A 26,686-nucleotide genomic window follows, 5' to 3' on the forward strand; every position below is an offset into this window, starting at 1 on the left:
CGAAAGAGTATTGCCGCAAAATTTATGGGGAAGTTTGGGCTAGACGCCAATCAAACACAGTTATTACGAAACTTAGCTCAGGGCTCCGCACCGCGGCCATTACTGTCCGCTTGCCCACCAGGAAAAACACGCCGGTTTCCGCACGAACACCAGCTCTTGCAACAGCACATCACGTGAGAGGAAACTGACAGATACATACGCCTCTTACTTAGGCCATCTTAGCAGGCCAGCTGACACCCCACGATCGCTGGAGCCTTTAGTTCATTCACAGTATTTCCAAAAATGTTCATATGTGTGTGAATTACTAAAGTACCGAACTGCTAAGGTCATCGGTCCCTAGACTTACACACTACTTACGCTAACTTACGTTATAACAACATACACTCTGTGTTTCTAGTAAAACCATGCCTGTTGCAGTAATGTTTCAGAGTTAATTCACCCTGTATTTTGCTATCGTATTTTTGGTATGTTCCGTAATCCAGGCATATCACAAGTATTGTAACTTCATTCCATATTGTTGTATCGTGAACGCTTATCTCACCTCACGCAGTGGGCTATAATCTTCTGCGATGATATTTTAACTATATATCTTCACACCAATTCTACACTGACCTTGTTTATCGGCTTTGATCTAATCCCTAAAAAATGGCTCTGAGCACTATGGGACTTAACACCTGAGGTCATCAGTCCCCTAGAACTTAAAACTACTTAAACCTAACTAACCTAAGGACATCACACACATCCATGCCCGAGGCAGGATTCGAACCAGCGACCGTAGCAGTCGCGCGGCTCCGGACTGAAGCGCCTAGAACCGCTGGGCCACCGCGGCCGGCTGATCTAATCCCTGTGCTGAAACACACACACAAGAGATCTGATATTCATTGATACTGCCGATGCTGTACAAGTAATTGCGGATTCTGTTCATTAAATGATCATGTTGAGTACAAGTGTGTCCACAGGGTCACTTCGCTAATTAACTTCGTTGCACATACGCTCTTACCGGAAGTCTTGATCAGATTTTGTGAGTAGCCCAGCTTTATTTTGGCGTAAGGCGATACAGTCTGCGCGATTTTGTATGCGAAACAGAACGATTATACAGCAAATTACGATTACCTACTTTGAAAGCACTTTAGCCACAGTTTATAGTCTCTTTCTTTGTACCAGTAGCGGTTTGTGGTTTATCAAGTAGTGCTTTGTGAAGAAACACGTTAGAGTATACTGAACCCCGAGCCGAGTTACTGAAAGCGTAATCATGCGCGAACTAGTGAGAGAGCCATTCCGTCTGGCCGCGCGTACGATGTCACCTCGCTGCACAGTTACGGCAAACAGCTGCGGTGGAACCCGAGTGGCAACACTGCCTTGACCTCGCCCACTGCTCCTACATCAGCGCTGCGGCCGCTGTTTCTATCTCCGGCCGCATCCGCTGTACGGTTGCAACGTTCTCAATAGCCAGCAAACGCCCCAACGACACCTACGCCGAATAAAAACTAATACATTTTCTGCTTTAATAACATTACGTTGGAAGTCATTAATATTTCTATTCTACAACAACTTTAACTTACAACAAGTTTGTTTGCATGGCCATCCTCCGCAGCAAGCATAGAAATACGTTTTATCTACAAAACAAGTACTTTAACTTATTTTCCACTTATCTAAAAACCGCTATTACCTTACATTACGAAAAGTTATTACTTCTAATACTTCAAGAATAAACCACTAGGCATGACTTACTACTATCACACTGACGCCTAACGATTTCTGTGAGAGAATTTTCGATTCTATTCCCGTTCAAGACGTTGTCTGTTACGTCAATACTTCATAAATCTAGACTGGTACATCGTGCAGCTGTAGCTACAGCATCGAAATATCTGAGATACGAAACTGAACATGAATATCTTGCTGCCAGCGAGATCCAGATACAGTGACTCACGTGATTATTCGGACAGACATGATATCTGCCTTCGTATTAGTGATTTCAGTAATAATAAAGCGCTAGTATAAAGTAAATACTAGTTCCTGTAAGAAATGTAAAAACAAAATGTCCATCGTACTTCGAAAGAACACTGCAAATACAAACATAGGAATTAAAAACACGATCAAAAACAAAACCAATATTACACAAAATTATTCGGACACCTTTCAGGAAGGTATAATGAACTGTGTAGAAAAAGTAAAATAGAAACAGTGAATAGTCCAAGAACAAAAAATGCGATAAAGAGCAAGCTTTAACAGCAGCAGTGTCGTGGGTAAGTTGTCATGGTGTTGGACTGCTAAACAAGCGAGCCGTGTTCAAAACTGCTTTATGCCTTTTTTTCATATCATTATGAACTGTCCGTCTAGGCATTGAAATTTTTGTTCTCTTTCTGTAGTCTTGGCAGCTGTCATACTATACATTAGTTGCATATGATAAGAATATGTTGCCGTCGCAAGTAAATGTCCTGAGTAGTGACAGATACCACATAGACGTCTCACGGAATTGAAAACAACAAGTAAACGGGTGTGAACCATGTTATAACAAAGGAATTCGAAAGTCAACACTTCCAAAACGAAACGCAACTTCACAAACTTATCTTTCGATAGAGTACAAAGACTCTGCATGTTTGTAAAACTGTTGCATTGATTTGCTGCGCAGCTTATGTAACAAACTATTATGTTTTCACGATTTCCTTTGGAATGATCACATTCACATTCATGCGAACACCTATATCGTGCAAGGAGGCATATCTCACTTACCAGCCATACAAAACAGATGCGTTGATAAGAGATTCCTATCACACGACACGTACTGTCACCAATGCCACGTATGACACACCAGACGTGTTTTCCGGTGGAGGATTCGGTTTAACAGTCGCCTTGCAGGGGGCTCTTCTAGAAGTCGGTCAACTGTTAATTCTTTATCTCTTTTTAATCTGTATTTTAATGTTTAACATCTTCTGTTGTTGATTCTGCACTTGTCAGCCTATTTTTATGCTGCTGCATTTGTTACTTTATGTTGTGGTCACGATACATTCTGTTTCAATAGCGGTGTTATTAATTAATTGATGAGTGTAAATAGTGTTTCATATATTTTGCGAAGAACTGTTTCTCATTGTTGTGCGTTGTAACGTTTGTTACATAGAAACTCTTTGGTTGGAATTTTCTGCTGTGCTTCATTAGAATTTTTTCCTACTATCCTAGTTCGCAGTCTGTAGTATCTTCTGTGCGTCAGCACATCTGTTCTGCTAATATAAACATAAATATCGTAATCACGCTAACAATAATCTGTCATAAGCATCTTGACAAACTGTCATTAGTCTCAAGTCTTGGTGGCACACCTGTGACTATTATACTATTGCTCATTTTTAACACCCAAACCTCCAGATGTCAGACACTCAGATGGGTACCAAACATTGTATGGCAATAGAGTATCAACCAAAACTCCAATTTAGTTCGCACTATGTGCTGTCGTCCAGCGAAACGGGCCTAAAGTTCAGTAAAAATAACACCATAACTACGGAGCACATCAAAAGCAAAACTATGAAACACTCATACCAACAGCTTCCGTGGGGAAGTTGGTACAGCTTTAGATCTTCGTACCAAGGATCATGGGTTCAAACCCCAAATGATGACTTTTTTTTACAGTGTTATAAGTGAAAGTGTTATATCTCCTTCATCACGCGTGGTGTCTGTTCCGTAGCACATGTTTCGACAGAACACCACTCCTATCTAAACAAACGTACTCTATAGGTTTACTACTTTCAAGTAACGAAACGAAAACAGGCTGCCAAAAGAACATTGCTGCGAACTCCGAAAAGTCCTTTTACATGTCAGGAAAATGTTCTTCCATATAACAGTTTCACACGTAAACAGTTAAATTGTTATCAAAGGGGTTTGAACGCAGGGCCTTTGGTACACCGACCTCAAGCTCCTCCAACTTTTTTTTGTTGCATTTGTTCGGGCGTACGTCCCATGACACTCGTTCAAGTTCATCAGTGATCCATTCTCTTTTTTTTTTACTGTAGAGGGCAGCTAACCCTCTGACCGAACACGCTGAGGTACCGTGCAGGAACCAATTCAACATCACGAGATCTGCTAATCAAACATTCACAGATACGCTTTTCCTGTCCTTCGTCGTTCTGGTGTTACTTTTAATTACCGTTTACGCACCTTCTACTGAACGATAGCACATATCACGAACTAAGTCGGTGTTTTGCTTGATACTATGACGACGTACTATGTTTGGTACGGATCTGAGTATGACTTTTGGAGGTTTGGATGTAAGTAAAAAGCTTAGCTCTCTTAATCAGTTTTTCAGTGTACGTGACTTTGTTTTAACAGGCTTTCGCGCTCCTGGTGGCGGTAAGATGTTTACCTGCGTTGTGTCATTGTTGAGATACGGATCGAATTCGTGACATACCAAAAAATTTCCTTCCTCATGATATCTGTCGTATGATAAGATAAATTAACTTCAGTTGAAGTAAAATCCATTTCCTGCAGGCTACACTATTGTAACTTACTCGCACGCCAGAGCTAATGCTCTATAATCTGATTTTGGGTTTGTGAAGGAGAAATACTTTCAAGAACACTAACATATGCACCGATTTACTGCAAAGTCTGCTTCGCAGTTTCAGGGTGCATGTCCTACTCACACTTCAAAATCTTAAAAGTTATAATAATAGTGATAACCAGTTTTCTCATGGGGCAGTTTTTGAATAATGATGTATACAAAGTAGACATTATGTTGTGGAGAAACCAGGAACGGAATTTTCCGGTAATGCAACTGAGAATAATGTTGCTACGAAACAGAGCAATGGTTGCAAACTGTATATACTCTAATCAAAATATCCACGGGTGTACTGCCGCTCTACAGTGTCCAATGGACACAATATTTCGGCGATCATACATGTCGCCATCATCAGGTGAACTGACGGACTCAGCTCCTGGCGGCGGCCGATTTAAATACCCTCCGCCCGCGGCGCGCTCCCTCCGCCGTCCGCGCCCCGCGCCACGGTCGCGCGGTGGAACAGATTCCGACGGCGTCTGAGATGACGTCGGAGTGATGGCTCTGTCCGCCGTGGTCGTCACAACTATACGTTTGCTCGATTTACTCTTGATTAACAAGATCGCTGGTTCCCAAGCCTTGCTAAGATTATAACCACAGTCACGGTTTATGAGGTCGTCATTGCTGCGAATTTCGATGGCCTCTCTAACAACGCTGTCCCAGTATCTCGGCGTCTGTACCAGAATCCTCGTGCGTTCATACTACATAGCATGATTTTCCGACAAACAATGTTCAGCGGCCGCCGACTTGCTCGTATACATCAGTCGAGTGTGCCTCTGGTGTTCACGGCATTACGCATCGTCTGACTAAAATAGGACTTGCCACATTGACACGGAATCAGGTACACGCCGGCCTTCCTCAAACCGAGGTCGTCTTTGGCGCTCCCCACCACCGCACGAGTTTTATTCGGAGGACAAAACACAGTTCCGACCCGGTGTTTCTTCAAAATGCGGGCGATTTTCCCCGAGAGTGCGCCTGTATATGGAATAAACGCAGTGCCTACCTCCTCCCTCGTGATTTCATCCACCTCCACAGGCTGTGCTGTAGCGGTTGGGCGGAGAGCACGTTGAATCTGCCACTCTGAGTACCCATTTTTTCGAAATACAGGTCTCAGATGTTCCAATTCCTGGGGTAGACTCTCAGCGTCATTGATAGTGCGCGCCCTATGTACTAGACTAGGAAGGCCGGCGTGTACCAGATTCCGTGTCAATGTGGCAAGTTGTATATTGGTCAGACGATGCGTACCGTCGAGGATCGATGCCGTGAGCACCAGAGGCACACTCGACTGATGTATCCGAGCAAGTCGGCGATCGCTGAACATTGTCGGAAAATCACGCTATGGAGTATGAACGCACGAGGATTCTGGTACAGACGTCGAGATACTGGGACAGCGTTGTTAGAGAGGCCATCGAAATTCGCACCAATGACGACCTCATAAACCGTGACTGTGGCTATAATCTTAGCAAGGCTTGGGAACCAGCGATTGGGTTAATCAAGAGTAAATCGAGCAAACGTATAGTTGTGACGACCACGGCGGACAGAGCCATCACACCGACGTCATCTCAGACGCCGTCGCAATCTGTTCCAGCGCGCGACCTTGGCGCGGGGCGCGGACAGCGGAGTGAGCGCGCCGCGGGCGGAGGGTATTTAAATCGGCCGCCGCCGCTACCGAACCCAGTTCCCTCTGAGCAGCCATAGCGTACGGATTTCCGTGCCGTAACGTTCACAGGAGCTCAGTCCGTCAGTTCACCTGATGATGGTGAACATGTATGATTGCCGAAATATTGTGCCCGTTGGACACTGTGTACCGGCAGTACACCCGTGGATATTTTGATTATAAAATACGCCGGGAGAAACTCAGGAATTGTATATACTCTACTCTTTTTATTCGATATAGCGGAGGCAGGTTTGGATTAAGCTTCCCTTCGAGTTTGGTGTCATATGTTCGGATTGGCGAAATATTGGGAAGGAAATCGGCGATGTCCAATTAAAAAGAACCATCCCAGAGTTCGCTTACAGCAATGTGAGGAACTGCAGAAGACATTTATCTGCTTGACAGATCTAAGTGGTGCTGGAGCTACAATTGCTCTGGCACACCAGGCTGCTAATATCTGCTATTCCTTCGTGTCCCTCGTTAGTTACCCTCATCACAATGTTTGCTACGCCCAGTCCAAAGTCTTTTCCAGTATAGGGGCCCGAACCCAGTTACTGGACGGACTCACTTAGTGGTAGTCTTCGGAGGCAGATGAATACGAGTATACAGGGTGTTACAAAAAGGTACGGCCAAACTTTCAGGAAACATTCCTCACACACAAATAAAGAAAAGATGTTATGTGGACATGTGTCCAGAAACGCTTAATTTCCATGTTAGAGCTCATTTTAGTTTCGTCAGTATGTACTGTACTTCCTCGAGTCACCGCCAGTTGGCCCAATTGAAGGAAGGTAATGTTGACTTCGGTGCTTGTGTTGACATGCGACTCATTGCTCTGCAGTACTAGCATCAAGCACATCAGTACGTAGCATCAACAGGTTAGTGTTCATCACGAACGTGGTTTTGCAGTCAGTGCAATGTTTACAAATGCGGAGTTGGCTGATGCCCATTTGATGTATGGATTAGCACGGGGCAATAGCCGTGGCGCGGTACGTTTGTATCGAGACAGATTTCCAGAACGAAAGTGTCCCGGCAGGATGACGTTCGAAGCAATCGATCGGCGTCTTAGGGAGCACGGAACATTCCAGCCTATGACTCGCGACTGGGGAAGACCTAGAACGACGAGGACACCTGCAATGGACGAGGCAATTATTCGTGCGGTTGACGATAACCCTAATGTCAGCGTCAGAGAAGTTGCTGCTGTACAAGGTAACGTTGAACACCTCACTGTATGGAGAGTGCTACGGGAGAACCAGTTGTTTCCGTACCATGTACAGCGTGTGGAGGCACTATCAGCAGCTGATTGGCCTCCACGGGTACACTTCTGCGAATGGTTCATCCAACAATGTATCAATCCTCATTTCAGTGCAAATATTCTCTTTACGGATGAGGCTTCATTCCAACGTGATCAAATTGTAAATTTTCACAATCAACATGTGTGGGCTGACGAGAATCCGTACGCAATTGTGCAATGACGTCATCAACACAGATTTTCTGTGAACGTTTGGGCTGGCATTGTTGGTGATGTCTTGATTGGGCCCCATGTTCTTCCACCTACGCTCAATGGAGCACGTTATCATGATTTCACACGGGATACTCTAACTGTGCTGCTAGAACATGTGCCTTTACAAGTACGACACAACATGTGGTTCACGCACGATGGAGCTCTTGCACATTTCAGTCAAAGTGTTCATACGCTTCTCAACAACAGATTCGGTGACCGATGGATTGGTAGAGGCGGACAAATTCCATGGGCTCCACGCTCTCCTGACCTCAACCATCTTGACTTTCATTTATGGGGGCATTTGAAAGCTATTGTCTACGCAACCCCGGTACCAAATGTAGAGACTCTTCGTGCTCGTATTGTGGACGGCTGTGATACAAAATGCCATTCTCCAGGGCTGCATCAGCGCATCAGGGATTCCATGCGACGGAGGGTGGATGCATGTATCCTTGCTAACGGAGGACATTTTGAACATTTCCTGTAACAAAGTGTTTGAAGTCACGCTGGTACGTTCTGTTGCTGTGTGTTTCCATTCCATGATTAATGTGATTTGAAGAGAAGTAATAAAATGAGCTCTAACACGGAAAGTAAGCGTTTCCTTGGCTTGACTCTGAGCACTATGGGACTTAACAGCTGTGGTCATCAGTCCCCTAGAACTTAGAACTACTTAAACCTAACTAACCTAAGGACATCACACACATCCATGCCCGAGGCAGGAATCGAACCTGCGACCGTAGCAGTCGCGCGATTCCGGACTGCGCGCCTAGAACCGCGAGACCACCACGGCCGGCTAAGCGTTTCCGGACATATGTCCACATAACATATTTTCGTTCTTTGTGTGTGAGGAATGTTTCCTGAAAGTTTGGCCATACCTTTTTGTAACACCCTGTATATGGAACATCAGAATTACAATGCACAACAGAATTAATGGATGACTTTTTCGTAACACCGTAATCGACTGCGACGCATTGGCTCAAAGGTGCCTACAACCCTCCTCTGTAGTGGTGCAAAAGTGTCGCACCCTGCGACGTTTGCCGGCCGGAGTGGCCGAGCGGTTCTAGGCGCTTCACTCTGGAACCGCGCGACCGCTACGGTCGCAGGTTCGAATCCTGCCGCGGGCATGGATGTGTGTGATGTCCTTAGGTTATTTAGGTTTAAGCAGTTCTAAGTTCTGGGGGACTGATGACCTTAGAAGTTAAGTCCCATAGTGCTCAGAGCCATTTTGAACCTGCGACGTTTCAGACAGAAATGTGTTGATATATGTGAAAAAGGCCTTGTGAGCTGCAATTAGGGTAATGATGCCACACTGGGACCAAATATCAACGCAATTCTACCAAACGCCACCGTGGACGTGTCACACGATGAGAAGTTCGTCATAACCCCTCTCACCAAAGTTTCACACCTCCTTTCGCCGTCTCTGTAATGGACGTCACAACTGCGACACAGCGTTGAAAAAGCGTTCTTTTATTACGGGTGACCGAAGAAAACGTTTCAGACACAACACCGCTCAGAATCGACACAGAAAGGCATACAGGGCGTCAATGAAACTGCACCTTTTCCACACATCTCGCGATCGAAAACGACAGTTCGGAGTGCAATGAGCAGCAGCAAGATGTTTTCGACATGTTTTGACACTGCCGACAGTCACGGTCATTTCACCTCTTCTCTATGGTCAATGTGGGGCTTCATCCTCATTGAACCTGATGACACCCGTTTGGATCAGAACGCGACCGCAGTTTTTGCTCTCGTATACAGGTTGGAACCACTAGGGACCATTCAAACACATTCGACGAAATTTGAATGTGATACAAAGCAGCAAAGCGTATTTTTGCTTTTCCAACACTCCAGTTTCTTGCCCTTCTGTGACGTGATCTCGTGGGAGTACAACGTTATCACGTGCGTGAATAAAACTGCAAAGGGTCCGTTTAAGAGGCTTCAGTTTGGCAGCGCCCTCCGTGCCACTCGCTCATCTTTGTTGAGCGCGTTAGAAATGTGCTTTCAGAAGGTTGGACACCAAATCAGCCCCACACCTGCTCTAGCGCCTATGGAATGGGCAACCATTTCGACACACTTTTTCTGGGGTTTGCCTACCCTCTGGCGCTAGGGCAGCCGTCAGGCTGAACTGGTCAGTTTCTGACAGGCACTTTTGTAACGTACCCAACGAAGTTGCGTGGGTGGCACCGCGTTGTTGCTGAACTTGGAGGTGGGGGGTGGGGGAGGCGGTCTTACCCCTTTTCCGTTTTATTCGCACACATGTTAATGTTGCAGTCCCTCGGGATCACGCCATAGCAGGGCGGAAAACAGGATGGATAAAAGAGCGTAAGTACCCTTTGCTGCTTCGGTTGCCGCTCAAATGTGAACGGTTTTGAAAGGTGCCTAGTGGTTCCAGCCTGTACACAGGAGCAAAAATTGCGGTCGCGCTGCAATCCAATGGGATGACAACGCCTTCAGCGAGGATGCAGCCCTACAGTGTCCTTACAGAAAGGCTGAAACGTCCGAGGGTGTTAGCAGTGTCAAAAGACGTTCGAAGTCCGTGGTTCCGCGTAGCGCCCCAGTCTCTCATGATGTCTACTGAGGTCGCTGATATGGAGTACCTGGCAGTAGGTGGCAGCACAGTGCACCTAATATGAAAAACGTATGTTTTGGGGGTGTCCGAATACTTTTCATCACATAGTGTATATGGGATGCCTTGCAACGTTCTGTTCAGAAGAGATCTGCATCCCTCGAACTTTTACGGATTTATGGACAGCCCTGCAGGGTTCATGGTGTCAGTTGCCTCCAGCACTACCTTAGACACTAGTCGAGTCCGTGCCATGTCGTTTTGCGGCACTTCTGCGTGCTCGCGGGGGTCCTACTCTATATTAGGCAGGTGTACCAGTTTTTTTTCTTTCTTAAGTGTATATTATCGTACTGATTAATTTGAGCCCGGATCGTTGTGCCGTGTGTATGTGTGTGTGTGTGTGTGTGTGTGTGTGTGTGTGTGTGTGTGTGTGTACGTGAGCGGGGTGGGGTAGTGGACGGTTGAGGTTTGGCGCCGGATATCAGCCAATTACTCCAAAAGCATGTTTATGTTGTTATAAATGTAACCTTCGAAGATGTACACAATATGTGGCTTCGTGGTGGGCTACGTCAAACTATAGTCCAAAAATATGGATACCCTTTGTCCGTGCGTAGCGTACACCTGTACCGGCTTACTGAGATCATCTTGAGTTATACAAGACGTAGCGACTGTACTACACGCTGAAAGACATGGTCATTAATACGATGGTGTTGCTTTTCAATCTTTCTTCTATGTAACAAGATCTGTCAATCGACAATAGAACATCCCACAGCGGAGGCTAGAAGTGAGTAAAAAAAAAAAAAAACGTAAATTTCGTCAACTTCGTAACAGTGTTATCTCCACCATTTGACAGCATCTCTAAAGTTTCGGGCACTCTGACACGGCAACTCGGCAACATGTGAAACTGAACGCACGTGGGCTGTTGTTGCTCGATTCTAGGGTTTTTTTGCTTGTCAACGGTGTCTGTTATCCAGTCCTTTTAGTTTGTATTTGTCAGAAGAGAACCATCCCGGCTCCAGAGAGTTTCTCTCTGGCTTCAAAGTATGGGGTATCTCTGATGGAAAATATACAAGTTAATATATCTAAGGAAATATTAAATATTGAAAAATATTGACACCAGTGTCATAGCCCCTACTAAACTATCAACAGCGTCCGCATATGTCATTATTACAAGAAAAATAAACGTCTTTTCGAGACTTTTTTCAGCTCTTGCACTCTAATATGCGGATCGTCTCAGTGTCCAGCGCACAGAATGTGGCATACAGCAGTCAGTCATTTCGAGGTGGTCAGAGTCCTTTGTTACCAAAAGTGTAAACGTATGGTCTTTCCTTTCTTCACGCTCTGCATTTAGGATCCCTGGACATGTCACACGAGTGTACGAGTCCTCGTCGCAGCCAATCAGAAGCACCTGGACCCAAGAAGTCCTCTCGGAGCATCCTCTTCGTGTTGGTGTTCCTTTATTATTGCATCAGCTCCGTCGTTTATTCTTCCATAACGGCGCGGTGGGCAGTGGTCATAATGTTTTGACTTATCAGTGTCTGTGTATTTACTAGAATGGTGACTTTGTCACACCTTTATTAAATAATTGTCATGTTTGGTTTGTTTTTAGGTTCAGCCAGTGTCTGCTGTCCTGATACACGCTGAAATCGCCGCACCACAGTATCGTAGCGCGCCGCCACAAAAGTCAAAAGAGCGCTGCCCATCTCCACTTTTTGCATTCTGGCCTTAGAAGGGCCAGTCGGGCCCCCACCGACCACCAAGTCTACCTATGCTAATGGCGTCGTTGGATGCGGTATAGGGGGGGCGGGGCATGAGGTCAGCAGACAGCTGTCTCCGTCATTGGCGGGGTTCCTGACCTTGGCCTTACAAGCCAGGTGCACCCGTCACAGTCCCCCCATTATGGAAGAACCCTGGTTGGTAGAGTGCGCCCGCATCTCGTGGTCGTGCGGTAGCGTTCTCGCTTCCCACGCCCGGGTTCCCGGGTTCGATTCCCGGCGGGGTCGGGGATTTTCTCTGCCTCGTGATGGCTGGGTGTTGTGTGATGTCCTTAGGTTAGTTAGGTTTAAGTAGTTCTAAGTTCTAGGGGACTGATGACCATAGATGTTAAGTCCCATAGTGCTCAGAGCCATTTTTGGTAGAGTGCACGCTGAATAACGTGACCAGTAGATGTGCAGTCGGCAGGGCACGCTTGGTGAGAACGGTAGTTGTGGATGTTGCGGGCATACGCTGTAGGGGCAATGCCAAACGTTGGAGGGTAAGTGCCGTTCTAAGATGAAGCGTACGATCACATTTTTTGTAATTATTAAGTGGAGCACCTCCACGCTCACATCTGCACAGTGACCAATCAAAAAAATCTAGTGTCACCTGTGATTTGGGTCGAATCTACGAAAAATTCCGCTGAAAACGCAACAAAAACAGCGATTTAATTTCATCTAGCTTTTTAACCATTTGTAACTTTCAGAGAAGCGTCATGAGTGGCGAATTTCGAGTAAAACCTACATTTCTGATGTTGCCTAGTTTAAATTTGCTTCTTTTGCCGGAACACAACAGAGTTTATACATGTCCGAAAGAACAGATACCATCTTCATATAGAAAAGGCATACCGGCCAGTGATCTCCTTCAGTGCGGATGCACCCACATTGCCCGAACACCTACGGGAATCGGTAGATTGACTGCCGCGAGTAGTGAGTATAGTGGGCAGGGACACTATAAATGTAGTGTGTGGACTGTAAGTTGGAAGTGTGGGTCTCACGGGGAGCGTGCCACAGATAAGTCCTCTGTGTCCTCGGTGGCTCAGTCGGATAGAGCGTCTGCAATCTAAGCAGGAGGTCGTTGGTTCGAGTCCCGGTCGTGGTACACAGTTTCAAATGTCCCCGTTGACACTTATCAACGCCTGTAAGCAGCAAAAGTTCATGATTTCATTGCAGTTGCATTCACTAACAAATTGTGCAGTCGTAGTTGTGGGAGAATTCTGAAACTGGTTTATTAAGTCAGGAACTATGGAAAAGTAAGGTAAATACCAAGTGAAAAAGCACGTTCTCGGTACAAAAATAAACCTGTAATGTTTCTATTTATGCTGTTGCAAAACTCATAGCACTTCTCGTTTCGCAAACTAGCTATGATCCTTAAAAATTACATTATTTCATTGCAAACGTCTGTAGTTAATGGAATGCATGGTAGATAATGAAATTTTGCATAATAACTTTATGGCAAAATATTCTCTTATAATATGCCAAAGTTTCATTTCAGTATCTCAAATGAAATATGAAAAGTGTTGTGGTTATTTCGTTCTGGCTTTGTTGCTGACCCGCGCAATCGCAAATGAGTGTGCTACGTCAGATCAGTTTTCTCGAGACTAGTAATAGATAGAGACCTCTACCCAAGTCTCAATATCTTCGCTGTAATTCCTACACAGCGACATATTATGTAATATGGACCAAAGACAAAATCATAGACACCTGTTTTTCATTGCAAACTTTTTCGAATTCCATGCAGTGTCTTACTTAACTGCAAACATCACAGTAACTATGACCATTAACGAAATAATGGGCATATCATCATGAAGTTCACATATAAAGCTATAAGCTACACAAAAATGAGTTTTTACCGAGTAATTTCTGTAAAATTGTTTAAGAATGATTGCAGGGTGTGAACCTTGATTCTGTCATCACAGCGCGTCGCCGACTGCCCGATAGGGAGCAAACTATGTTGGCCTCCCATTCCTTACAAACAAATTATCTCCCCCAGCGAACTGGACGAAAACTGGTAACTGCACAGCGGCCACCGTATCCTGCGCGGACTCTACTGGGAATCGAACCCTGGTCCTTCGCATAGAAGTCACTGCTCTGACCACTCTGCTGTGGAGGGCGACTTAATTTATGAATGAACTGTGCTCTTTTGTTTGGTCTCATCTAGGGTTGTGCTACAGTACTGCGGATTGGTGATATCAATGTGTACCAGTATTGTGAACGTATACTATCAAAGGGACAATCTAAGACAAAGACAGCCCACAAGAAAATTGGCAACACTGTACCCTTTTCTTGCAGGTGGAGGAGCCATAAGAAAATTGGCAACACTGTACCCTTTTCTTGCAGGTGGAGGAGCCATGGAAGAGGGAGAAGAGCGCAGAGGGTCTCTGGTAGACGACATGGTGGCGCTAATGTCGTCCGGGCATGCTGCTGACGTCACCATCATGGTGGACGGCTTCTGGCTGCCCGCACACAGAGCTGTGCTGACGGCGCGCAGCTCTGTGTTCGCCGCCATTTTCCGAGAGCAGGTGCTGGAAGTTACTGGCGGCAGCATCACTGCCATCGACATGAGCCACGAGGTGCTGGGGCAGCTCCTGCAGTTCATGTACAGCGACGAAGCGCCCCTGCTGGAGTGTGTCGCCGCAGAGCTGCTCGCAGTTGCCGACAAATACTGCGTGTCCCTGCTGAAGCAGCAGTGCGAGGAGCAGATGATTTTTGGACTGACCGTGGATAATGCTGCAGACAGCGCCGTCCTCGCCTTTGAACATATGTGCCCAAAGCTGAAGGCGGCGGCCATCAACTTCATCAGTTCGCACTACAAAGAAGTTATGGCTACAGAGGGATGGACGAACGCACTGCGGCACCACACTGAAGTCAGTGTGGAGATCTGTCGTCTGCTGGGGGATGCTAAAACTCTAGAGGCAGAATGGTATGACTTTCTGTGTGGTTTCTTTCCTGTGAGCTATTCCTACTTTTTCACTTTTTTTATCGCAATAGCACAGTTATGTCACGTATCCTTATGCAGCAGCGGCCAAGATGCAGAAATGTTTAAATTCCCGATAGAGCAACTCTCTAGGGTGGGGCCTGATGATACAGCACACCCAGAACAAGTCCTTGCTACACAGGTGTCTGCGCCGGTCGTGGTGGCCGAGCGGTTCTAGGCGCTTCAGTCTGGAACCGCGTGACTGCTACGGTCGCAGGTTCGAATCCTGCCTCGGGCATGGATGTGTGTGATGCCCTTAGGTTAGTTAGGTTTAAGTAGTTTTAAGTTCTAGGGGACTGATGACCTCAGATGTTAAGTCCCATAGTGCTCAGAGCCTTTTAACCATCTGAACAGGTGTCTGCATTGGATTTAGAAATTCTCTTGACGTTTGACCAGAGAGTTGCATCACAGTAGTCGTTGGAATGAAGTACGCAAATATGCTTTTTACAGTAAAGTAACACTTAAGAAAATCATTCAGCATCTCACACTGGAAAATATTATCAACATTTTTAGTTAAATACTTCAACTGTAGTTTTTACTATGACATTTTACTTCAGTATATCCACATATCCTGTTGCTCTATAGTGGTATTCAGGCTCGCCTCGATAGCTGAGTTGTCAGCGTGACGGATTGCCGTCCGACGGGCCAGGGCTCGATTCCCGGCTGGGTTGGGGATTTTCTCTACTCAGAGACTGGATGTTGTCTTCATCATCATTTCATCCCCATCCGGCGCGCAGGTGCCCAATGTGGCGTCGAATGTACGAAGCGCGTTTTTTTAAGTAAGTAACGTTTTGAAATTAAAAAAAGACGTGCTATGATATGTCAATAATTTTATTTTTACATGAAAGCCTGTACCTTAATCTACTTTTCTACATAATTTCCGTCAATATTGAGGCACTTGCCATAACGTTGTACCAGTTTTTGAATACCCCTCTCACAGAAGTCTGCCGCTTGACTTGTTAACCACTGCATCACCACTGTTTCGACTTTGTCGACGCTGACCGCCCAGGTGTCTCTTCAAGTGCAGGAACGGATGGTAGTCACTGGGCGCAAGATCGGGACTGGACGGAGGATGATCTGGAGTTTCCCATCGAAAAGATGTGATGAGATCTTTGGTCTGATTCGCCACATGCGGACGGGCATTGTCTTGCAGCAAAATGATGCCCTTGCTCAACTTCCATGGACTGTTGTTTGATTCTGGTGTGACATAGGCCACCCATGTTTCATCGCCCGTAGCAATTTGGCTTAAGAAATCATCACCGTAGTTGTGGTACCGCTCAAGGAAAGTCAATGCACTGTATAAACGTTTGGTTTTCTGCACATCCGTCAACATTTTCGGTACCCAACATGCGCACAATTTTCGGTAATTCAAGTGCTCGGTCACAATGCCATACAAAACACTACAAGAAACATAAGGAAAATCGTCCCGCAAGGATGACTTTATTGTCCACTTCCTGCACCAAACTTCCATTAACGACCGAAGGACGCACACTCCGTTGTTCGTCATGCACATTTGTGCGGCCATCTTTAAATGCTCTCACCCACTTTCTTACCATTCCACCACTCATAATGTTTTCTCCGTAAACTGCACAGATCTCACGACGAATATCGATCGTTTTTAGGCCTTTAGCACAAAGAAATCTTATGACAGCCCGTACTTCACAGTCGGAGGGACTCACTATTATCGGAGGCATCTTAAACAGTCAGTACACAACGTCAACAGGGAAGAGTCAGACTGTAATGGCATCAGTGCGTAGATTAAGGTACAGGCTTTCATGTAAAAATAAAATTATTGAGATATCTTAGCACGTCTTTTTTAAATTTCAAAACGGTACTTACTTAAAAAACACCCCGCGTAATAAGACCCGCACCAAGGCGGCCGGACCTGCCCCGTAGGGGGCCTCCCGGCCAATGACGCCAAACGCTCATTTACAGTGGTATTCAGGGTTATCAGCAATGTCCCATCTTGCTCGCCATTTACAACCTCCACTGTAAGGGGCCTCCCGGCCAATGACGCCAAACGCTCATTTACAGTGGTATTCAGGGGTATCAGCAATGTCCCATCTTGCTCGCCATTTACAACCTCCACTGTAAGGGGCCTCCCGGCCAATGACGCCAAACGCTCATTTACAGTGGTAAATGGAAATGTCGTGTGGCTAGGGCCTCCCGTCGGGTAGACCGTTCGCCTGGTGCAGGTCTTTCGATTTGACGCCACTTCGGCGACCTGCGCGTCGATGAGGATGAAATGATGATGATTAGGACAACACAACACCCAGTCCCTGAGCGGAGAAAATTTATTCAGGGGTATCAGCAATGTCCCATCTTGCTCGCCATTTACAATCTTGCACAAACTGGACTTGTGATCACAGTGAAACTCCTGCCACTGGTCAATCTCGTAATGTTCTACACAGTGATGTCCCTTGTGATATACAGTTAATGAGTTGTTTCGAGTGATTATATCGTATGTCTCCCGAATGTAACTATGGAGAACGTTAGTGGTACCAAGCCCAATTCGTGTTATTTATAACATGATATCCTATTGAAACTTCCTGGCAGATTAAAACTGTGTGCCCGACCGAGAGTCGAACTCGGGACATTTGCCTTTCGCGGGCAAGTGCTCTACCAACAGAGCTACCGAAGCACGACTCACGCCCGGTACTCACAGCTTTACTTCTGCCAGTACCTCGTCTCCTACCTTCCAAACTTTACAGAAGCTCTCCTGTAAAGTTTGGAAGGTAGGAGACGAGGTACTGGCAGAAGTAAAGCTGTGAGTACCGGGCGTGAGTCGTGCTTCGGTAGCTCTGTTGGTAGAGCACTTGCCCGCGAAAGGCAAATGTCCCGAGTTCGAGTCTCGGTCGGGCACACAGTTTTAATCTGCCAGGAAGTTTCATATCAGCGCACACTCCGCTGCAGAGTGAAAATCTCATTATGATATCCTATTGTAATAATTCCACGATATGCCATTGTCGGCCACGCATTATTACCAACTAAGCATTTGGTTAGAGGACCCTGCCCATATTGCTCCAAACGTACTTAATTGGGGAGACATCCGGCGACCATGTTGGCCATGGTAGGGTTTGCCAAGCACGAAGACAGGCAGCAGAAATTGTCGCCATGTGCAGACACCAATCATCTTACTGAAATGTGGGCCCAGGATGTCTTATCATGAAGAATGGCACAGAATATCGTCGACGTATCGCAATGCTGTAAGGGTTCCACGGATGACACCCGAAGGGGTCCTGCTATGAAATGAAATGACACTCCAGACCATCACTGCTGCTTGTCGGACCATATGGCGGGTGACTTGTTATCCCACTGCTGTCCAGAGCATCTCCAGACATGCCTTTGCCGTTCATTGGGGCTCATTTCCAAGCGGGTCTCATCGCTCTAGTCTAAGAGTTTCCAGGTCGAAGACGTATCTGGACGTTCACCGGACACTGGAGGAATCTGAATTTGTCACCCGCCATATAGCCCGACCACCAGGAGTAATGGTCTGGTGTGCCAATTCATTTCATAGCGGCACCCTTATGGTTGTCATGACAGCTCACTTACAGCACAGTGGTACGTCGACGATATTCTATGCCCCGTTTTGTTGCCCTTCATGGCAAGCCATCCTGGGCTTACATTTCGGAAAGATAATGGCCGCCCTCACACGGGGGGATATTGCATTGCTTGTCTTCGTACTTGCCAAACCCTATCATGGCTAGCACGGTCGCCACATCCCACCCAACTGAGAACCTTTGGAACATTATGGGTAGGGTCCTCCAAACATCTCGAGATTTTGAGGATCTGATGCGCCAATCTGGCACGATATCGCACAGGAGGACAGTCAATAAGCTTATGAATTAGTGCCAGCCGCGTAATTGGATGCATAAAGCCTAGGCGTGGACCAACGCATTATTGCCTTACACGGTTTGTGAACCTCTTTCTCTTGAATAAATCATACAGTTCTTCTGAAGTTGTAATCATCTGTTTGTCTGTATGTGCACATCACATCCACCAATTTCAGGTAATTTCTTCGTGGTGTGCCGTTGTTTTTTTCTTTTTTTTTGACATCAGTAACGAAGATAAGAACATCAGACTGGAAAAGAAAGAAAAGCTTTCCTAAAAGTTTAATGTGAAACCATATGACATAAAGTTGTTTGTCAGGTAGTCTTAACTGAAAGAATTTGTCCAGAGTGTAAACTTTTACGGGAGTGAAACATGGACAGTATACAAAATAGCCAAGATGAGAATATAACAATTTGAAATGTAGTGCTACAGAGCAATGCTGAAGATAAGGTGAGTACAAGGAGTTACTAAAAAAGAGGAGCTTTACGGCAAAATTTAGGTAAAGGAAGGCGTAAGCTGATAGACGTTCTGAGGCATCAAGGAATAGTCATATGTATAGGAGGGAAGTGTGGAAAGTAAAAGTTTTTGTGGTCTTCAGTCCAGAGACTGGTTTGAAGCAGCTCTCCATGCTACCCTATCCTGTGCAACCTTCTTCATCTAGAAGTACCTACTGCAACCTACATCTTTCTGAATCTCCTTAGTGTATTAATCTCTTGGTCTCTCTCTACGTCTTTTACCCCCCATGCTGCCCTCCCTTGATGTCTCAGAACATGTCCTACCAACCGATCCCTTCTTCTAGTCAAGTTATGTCACAAATTCCTCTTCTCCCCAATTCTGTTCAATATCTCATCATTAGTTACGTGATCATCTAATATTCAGCATTATTCTGTAGCACCACGTTCCGAAAACCTCTATTCTCTTCAACTACTTATCGTCCATGTTTCACTTCAATACATGGCTACACTTTCAGAAAAGACTTCCTGACACTTCAATCCATACTCGATGTTAAAAAATTTCTCTTCTTCAGAAACGCTTTCTTTGCCACAGCACCCTGCATTTTATGTCTTCTCTACTTCGACCATGTCCGCCGCTCGTGGTCTCGCGGTAGCGTTCTCGCTTCCCGAGCACGGGATCCCGGGTTCGATTCCCGGCTTGGTCAGGGATTCTCACCTGCCCCAAGATGACTGAGTGTTGTTCACTCCCATCACAAAGGAGGAAGGCAACGGCAAATCACCTACATTAAGACCTTGCCCGGTACGGCGGTGCTCTGTCAAGAAACATGGGACTTCACTCCATTTCCACTTCGACCATCATCAGTTATGTTGCTCCCCAAAGAGCAAAACTCATCTACTACTTTAAGTGCCTCATTTCCTAATCTAATTGCCTCAGCATCACCTCAATTAATTCGACTACATTCCATTATCCTCGTTTTGCTTTTGTTTACGTTCACCTTATTTCCTCCTTTCAAGACTGTCCATTCCGTTCAATTGCCCTTCCAGACCCTATGCTGTCTTAGAATTACAATGTCATCGTGAAACCTCAAAGTTTTTATTTCTTCTCTATGGATTTCAATTCCTACTCCAAATGTTTCTTTTGTTTACTTTACTTCTTGCTCAATGTACAGATTGAATAATTTCGGGGATAGGCTACAAACCTGTCTGACTCCCTTCCCAACCACTGCTTCTCTTTTCATGCCCCTCGACTCTTTATAACTACCATCTGGTTTCTGTATAAAATTTAAATAGCCTTTCGTTCCCTGTATTTGACCCCCGCTACCTTCAGAATCTGAAAGGGACTATTCCAGGCAGCATTGTCAAAAGCTTTCTCTAAGTCTACAAATGCTAGAAAAGCAAATTTGCCTTCCCTTAATGTATCTTCTAAGATGAGTCGTAGGGTCAGTATTGCCTCCAGTGTTCCAACATTTCTACGGAATCCAAACTGATCTTCCCCAAGGTTGGCTTCTACCAGTTTTTCCATTCGACTGTAAATAATTGGTGTTAGAATTTTGCAGCCGTGGCTTATTAAACTGATAGTTCGGTAATTTTCGCACCTGTCAACACCTGCTTTCTTTGGGAATGGAATTGTTATATTCTTCTTGAAGTCTGAGGGTATTTCGTCTGTCTCATACATCTTGCTCACCAGATGGTAGAGTTTTGTCAGGACTGGCTCTCCCAAGGCTATCAGTAGTTCTAATGGAATTTTGTCTACTCCTGGGGCCTTGTTTCGACTCAGGTCTTTCAGTGCTCCATGTGCTCTATCAAATTATTCACGCAGTATCATATCTCCCATTTAATCTTAAACTACGTCCTCTTCCTTTTCCATAATATTGCCCTCCAGTAATTCGCCCTTGTATAGGCCCTCTATATACTCCTTCCACCTTTCTGCTTTCCCTTTTTTGCTTAGAACTGGTTTTCCATCTGAGCTTTTGATATTCATACAAGTGGTTCTCTTTTCTCCAAAGGTCTTTCTAATTCTCCTGTAGGCAGTATCTATCTTGCCCCTAGTGAAATATGCCTCTAATCCTTACATTTGTCCTCTAGCCATCCCTGCGTAGCCATTTTTCACTTCCTGTCGATCTCATTTATTATACATTTGTATTCGTTTTTGCCTGCTTCATTTGTTGCATTTTTATATTGTCTCCTTTCATCAAATAAATTCAGTATCTATTCTGTTACCCAAGCATTTTTACTAGCCATTGTCTTTTTACCTACTTGATTCTCTGCAGCCTTCACTATTTCATCTCTCAAAGCTACCCATTCTTCTTCTACTGTATTTCTTTCCCCCGTTCTTATCAATCGGTCCCTAATGCTCTCTCTGAAATTCTCTGCAATCTCTGGTTCTTTCAGTTTATCCAGGTCCCATCTCCTTAAATTCCTACCTTTTTGCAGTTTGTTCGATTTTAGCCTACAGTTAAAAACCAATAAATTGTGGTCAGAGTCCACATCTGCCTCTGGAAATGTCTTACAATTTAAAACCTGGTTCCTAAATCTCTGTCTTGCCATTATGTAATCTATGTGAAACCTTCCAGTGTCTCCAGGCCTCTTCCAAGTGTACAGCCTTCTTTCATGATTCTTAAACCAAGTGTTAGCTATGATTAAGTTATGCTTTGTGCAAAATTCCTACAGGAGGCTTCCTCTTTCACCATATCATATTGACCTACTACTTTTCCTTCTCTTCCTTTTCCTACTATCGCATTCCAGTTCCCAGTGACTATTACATTTTCGTCTCTCCTCACTATCTCAATGATTTCTTTTATCTCATCCTACATTTCTTCAATCTCTTCATCTTCGGAGCTAGCAGGCATATAAACTTGTACTACTGTCGTAGGCGTGGGCTTCGTGTCTATCTTGGCTACAATAATGCGTTCACTATGCTGTTCGGAGTAAGTTACCCGCTCTTGTATTTTTATATTCATTATTAAACCACTCCTGCATTACCCCTTTTTGAGTTTGTATTTATAACCCTGTATTTACCTGACCAAAAGTCACGTTCCTCCTGCCACCGAACTTCACTAATTCCCACTATATATAACTTTAACCTACCCATTTCCCTTTTTACATTTTCTAATCTACCTGCCCGATTAAGAGATCTCCACTTTTTCATGGGTTGCCAGAACCTGAAGCTTGTGCAGCGTTATGGTTGAAACCTTCCCTTGGCATCCACTTTTCTCTCATGGTTCCTTCAGATGGAGCATTTGGCATTCCAGCACGGAAGCATTGTTCCATATGGGCCTCGAGGCTTCAGGCGGTAAAGTTGAGCGTTGCCTAAGAGGGAACTGGTTGAAAGTTCTCTCCGTAGTGTGGGAGTGTGGAGCTTATTCTATTTTTACTCTTTGGCATTATGATGTTAGAAGTACACAAGGTGTTAAAAGTGTAAGTGAAGGTGTTGCGACTATTGTTAGTTGTTTTTTCTCTGCATCTATCAGTTGTCCTCCAAATACATCACATAATTTACTACCTGATGTTTTCTGCACAGTCGTCACTGCACCACTACGTGGACTACGCCTGTCAGTATACGCTGTTTTACGTCTATGCATCCACACATCAACATCTGACCTGCTGCTCAGGGGGAAATATGCATTAAAGGTTTGCTCTTGCCATATGAACTAGGAGGTACTAATCAACCTAAAATCGTACTACTCCTAATAGCTATGCAATGGAGACTCGTTTAACTGCACCAGTCGTTGTGATAAACGAAAATTTGGCTAATTGAATGTTGGAAGAAAAGCGATTTTTGTATTATTAACTCTAGAAAAGTAAGCTACGTCGGCTCTATATAGTTATTTTTAGGAGAATGTCATACAGTTATGTTTCTACGGTTAACACATAATGAAAGGCGTTTATTTAAAACAACAGAAACAAGCATATGAAAATCAAGAAAAAGTGTTTACCGGATTAGAGACACATTTTCGTACATATGTACATATTTCTTAAAATCACCAAAATACTGCAACGTTAATCATGAAATACCCAATAAAAATCACACAGGACAGTCACTGTAATTTAATTTTGTTTAATATATTTGATAATTGTCATTTGACGTAAACAGTTTTTTTTCTCTTCATTGCTGTTACAACACGAATTCGTTTTAATTGTAGTAAACTAACGGTATCAGTCTGTTTGTTTTCCGAACCATTTGAAAATTGTTTCCAGAACATTTGATGCTTCCACATGAGATAATCTTGCATTATTTTCCGCACCTCATTTTCTTCTGTTTCATCTTCTTGCAATTCCTTCCGTTCGTTTGCCAGCGATAAATTTTAAAATTTTGTCATCCGAAACAATCTGAAAAAGCTTGATCATTACTGTCACAAGTGAGTTACTCTTTCGTATTAACTGCATCACATTCTTGGCATTTTTATGTCATTAGCTCAGCTAGATCTCCAAAAAAGTATAATCCGTTGTGGTTATTAAATTTCCGTGCTCCCATTTTAGCAATCTGTTCTAAACGTTGTTCAAAATCTTCCTTTCAATCAGATCCCACGCATCTAAAACCATGTAACAACACTCCTTCAAATTCATTCGCTTGAAAAACAACAAATCGTCTTCTACGTCATTTTCATCAAGACACATAAATTTACGTAAAAGTTATTTTACATGAAGTCGTTTTCATGTTTGAGTAACACTATGATTCATTGGTTGTAGCAAGGATGTCTCATTAACAGGCAAACATTTTAGTGTAAACATTCCATTTTCTCTCTCTAACGGTTCAGCCGAATGATGAGTTAGCGCAGTATTCAGTAAAAGCAGGATTTTTTTCTTTGTTTACCAATTTCGTTTCGATTTTTTTACTTGATGGATTGAAGTGTTGTCATACCAGCCAATGAATATTTCGGTGTTCATCTATGCACTGTTTTGGTTTTTATAAATTAAGGAACCTTGAAATTTTTGGAGCACAGGGGATTTGTGGATTATCCGCTGAGGAGCAAAGGCATTTCATGGATCCCGGTAGCGTTTGCGTAGACTAACATTGTTTTCGCTCTTTACTAGTTTTGTATTCTGGTGCTGAAACTTCCTATCGAGAAACTGAAGGTTTTAACAGTAATGATTTCTAGTTTACTCTTTTCATAAGTGTTGCAACAGTCATAGTCATTTTCATAACGATTTTTTTAAACCATCTTTAAAAGAATTTGCTGCATGTACATCAGCTAACATTTTTTCACCCTGTATTTCCTACTCGCGAATTCCGTGGCGAGATTTAAATCTGTGCAACCATCCGCTACTCCCCACAAACGATTTATCACCACCTATTCTTTTACTTAACTGTGCTGACTTCTCGCAGAGCAAAAGCCCAGACGTTGGTTGTCCAGTTGATCGTTTTTGTGAAACCAACAAAGTAAAGATTGTTCCAAAACTTCAATTTTTCGGTTTGGTCATCACTTCCAGATGTTCACCCGCGTCTTCAGCATCAAATTTGCAAGTGTACTTCAAAACGGAGTCGGATCTCGTCTCAATAACTTTTTGCGGACGAACCTAAACCATGCATTTCGGATAACATACGACCATTTTCTTTCTTTTTTAGTGAATCTGTAATGTTTATTTTACACTGAAGAGCCAAAGAAACTGGTACACCTGCCTAATTCGTGTCGAGCCCCAGCGAGCACGCAGAAGTGCCGCAACACGAGGTGGCATGGACTTGATTAATGTCTGAAGTAGTGCTGGAGGGAACTGACACCATGAATCCTGCAGGGCTGTCCATAAATCCGTAAGAGTACTCTCTTCTGAACAGCAGGTTGCAAGTCATCCCAGATATGCTCAATAATGATGATGTGTGGGGAGTTTGGTGGCCAGCGGAAGTGTTTAAACTCAGAAGAGTGTTCCTGGAGCCATTCTGTAGACATTATGGACGTGCGGGTGTCGCATTGTCTTGCTGGAATTGCCCAAGTTCTTCGGAATGCACATTGGACATGAATGGATGCAGGTGATCAGACAGGATGCTTACGTACGTGTCACCTGTTACAGTCGTATCTTGAGGTACCAGGGGTCCCATATCACTCCAACTGCACACGCCCCACACCATTACAGAGCCTCATCAACTTGAACAGTCTCCTGCTGACATGTAGGGTCCATGGTTCAAGAGGTTATCTCAATCCCCGTACACGTCCATCTGTCGATCCAATTTGAAACGAGACTCTCCAACCAGGCAACATGTTTCCAGTCATCAGCAGTCCAATGTCGGTGTTCACGGGATGAGGCGAGGCGTAAAGCTTTGTGTCGTGCAGGCATCATGTGTACACGAGTGAGCCTTCGGCTCCGAAAGCACATATCGATGATGTTTCGTTGAATGGTTCGCACACTGACACTTGTTGATGGCCCACCTTCGAAATCTGCAGCACTTTGCAGATGGGTTGCACTTCTGTCACGTTGAACGATTCTCTTCAGTCGTCGTTGGTCCCGTTCTTGCAGGATGTTCTTCCGGCCGCAGCGATGTCGGAGATTTGAAGTTTTACCGGATTTCTGATATTCACGATACACTCGTGAAATGGTCGTATGAGAAAATCTTCACTTCATCACTATATCGGAGATGCTGCGTCCCTTCGCTCGTACGCCGACTATAACACCACCTTGAAACTCACTTAAATCTTGATAACCTGCCATTGCAGTAGCAGTAACAACTGCGCTAGGCGCTTGTATTATATAGGCGTTGCCGGCCGTAGCGCCGTATTCTGTCTGTTTACATATCTATGTATTCGAATAAGCATGCCTATACCAGTTTCTTTGGCGCCTCAGTGTTTGTTTAAGCGATAATACAACTCTCTTGCGCTTTGACACTATTAAGCGTAGACGCGACTCGGTGCAGCGATTGACAACTGTCTGAATGAAAGAATAATGGAATGGGCGGGGCAGAGATGGCGCGGTCTGTGCGGACGGGTAATGTCAACGTGACCCATGTACGGACTAGACTGCAAAGATATTTGCTCGTGGTTGACATTCCGATTAATTGCGAATCCGTATAACTGAGGTCCGGATAATCAAATCTCCACTGTAATTATTAGTTTGCAAATGAAGTAAATGCCGATATAATGTTGTTGAGTACAGTGTCCTCAGTCACCAATAAAATTATCTGAACTTTTCCCTAATCACTCCATATGATTATGGATTGGACAACGGAGCTGCACAATGTGCAGTGCAGTACCTGTACTAAAGAATATGTTGATACAGCGAATACAGAAACAGATCAATGAACCAGTGACGTCAAAGTTGTGTAAGCCATTATTTGTATTACCAAGAGAAAGTTGAGTTCACAAGCAAGAAACAGAATATCGTTGTACTAAAGCAATGAAAAACAAAGGTGTAGCGTCTGTCAGAGGTGAAGCGAAAAACAATAATGGGATTCCACGTACCGCCTTACCTGTTTTCATTCACCGAT

General features: G+C 44.5%; 1 protein-coding gene across 2 annotated transcripts in view; it reads left to right on the forward strand.

The window, feature by feature from the left end:
- LOC124798529 (leucine-zipper-like transcriptional regulator 1) overlaps positions 1-26,686 on the forward strand; it is a 78,874-nt gene that overhangs the window by 16,741 nt on the left and 35,447 nt on the right. For both annotated transcript variants that reach the window (XM_047261976.1, XM_047261978.1), the window contains exon 2: positions 14,350-14,932. In XM_047261976.1, the coding sequence (XP_047117932.1) occupies positions 14,361-14,932 (572 nt within the window). In that variant the 5' untranslated portion in view covers positions 14,350-14,360. The remainder of the gene's footprint in view (positions 1-14,349; positions 14,933-26,686) is intronic.

The sequence above is a fragment of the Schistocerca piceifrons genome, chromosome 5, assembly GCF_021461385.2.
Source record: "Schistocerca piceifrons isolate TAMUIC-IGC-003096 chromosome 5, iqSchPice1.1, whole genome shotgun sequence".
Taxonomy (NCBI): domain Eukaryota; kingdom Metazoa; phylum Arthropoda; class Insecta; order Orthoptera; family Acrididae; genus Schistocerca; species Schistocerca piceifrons.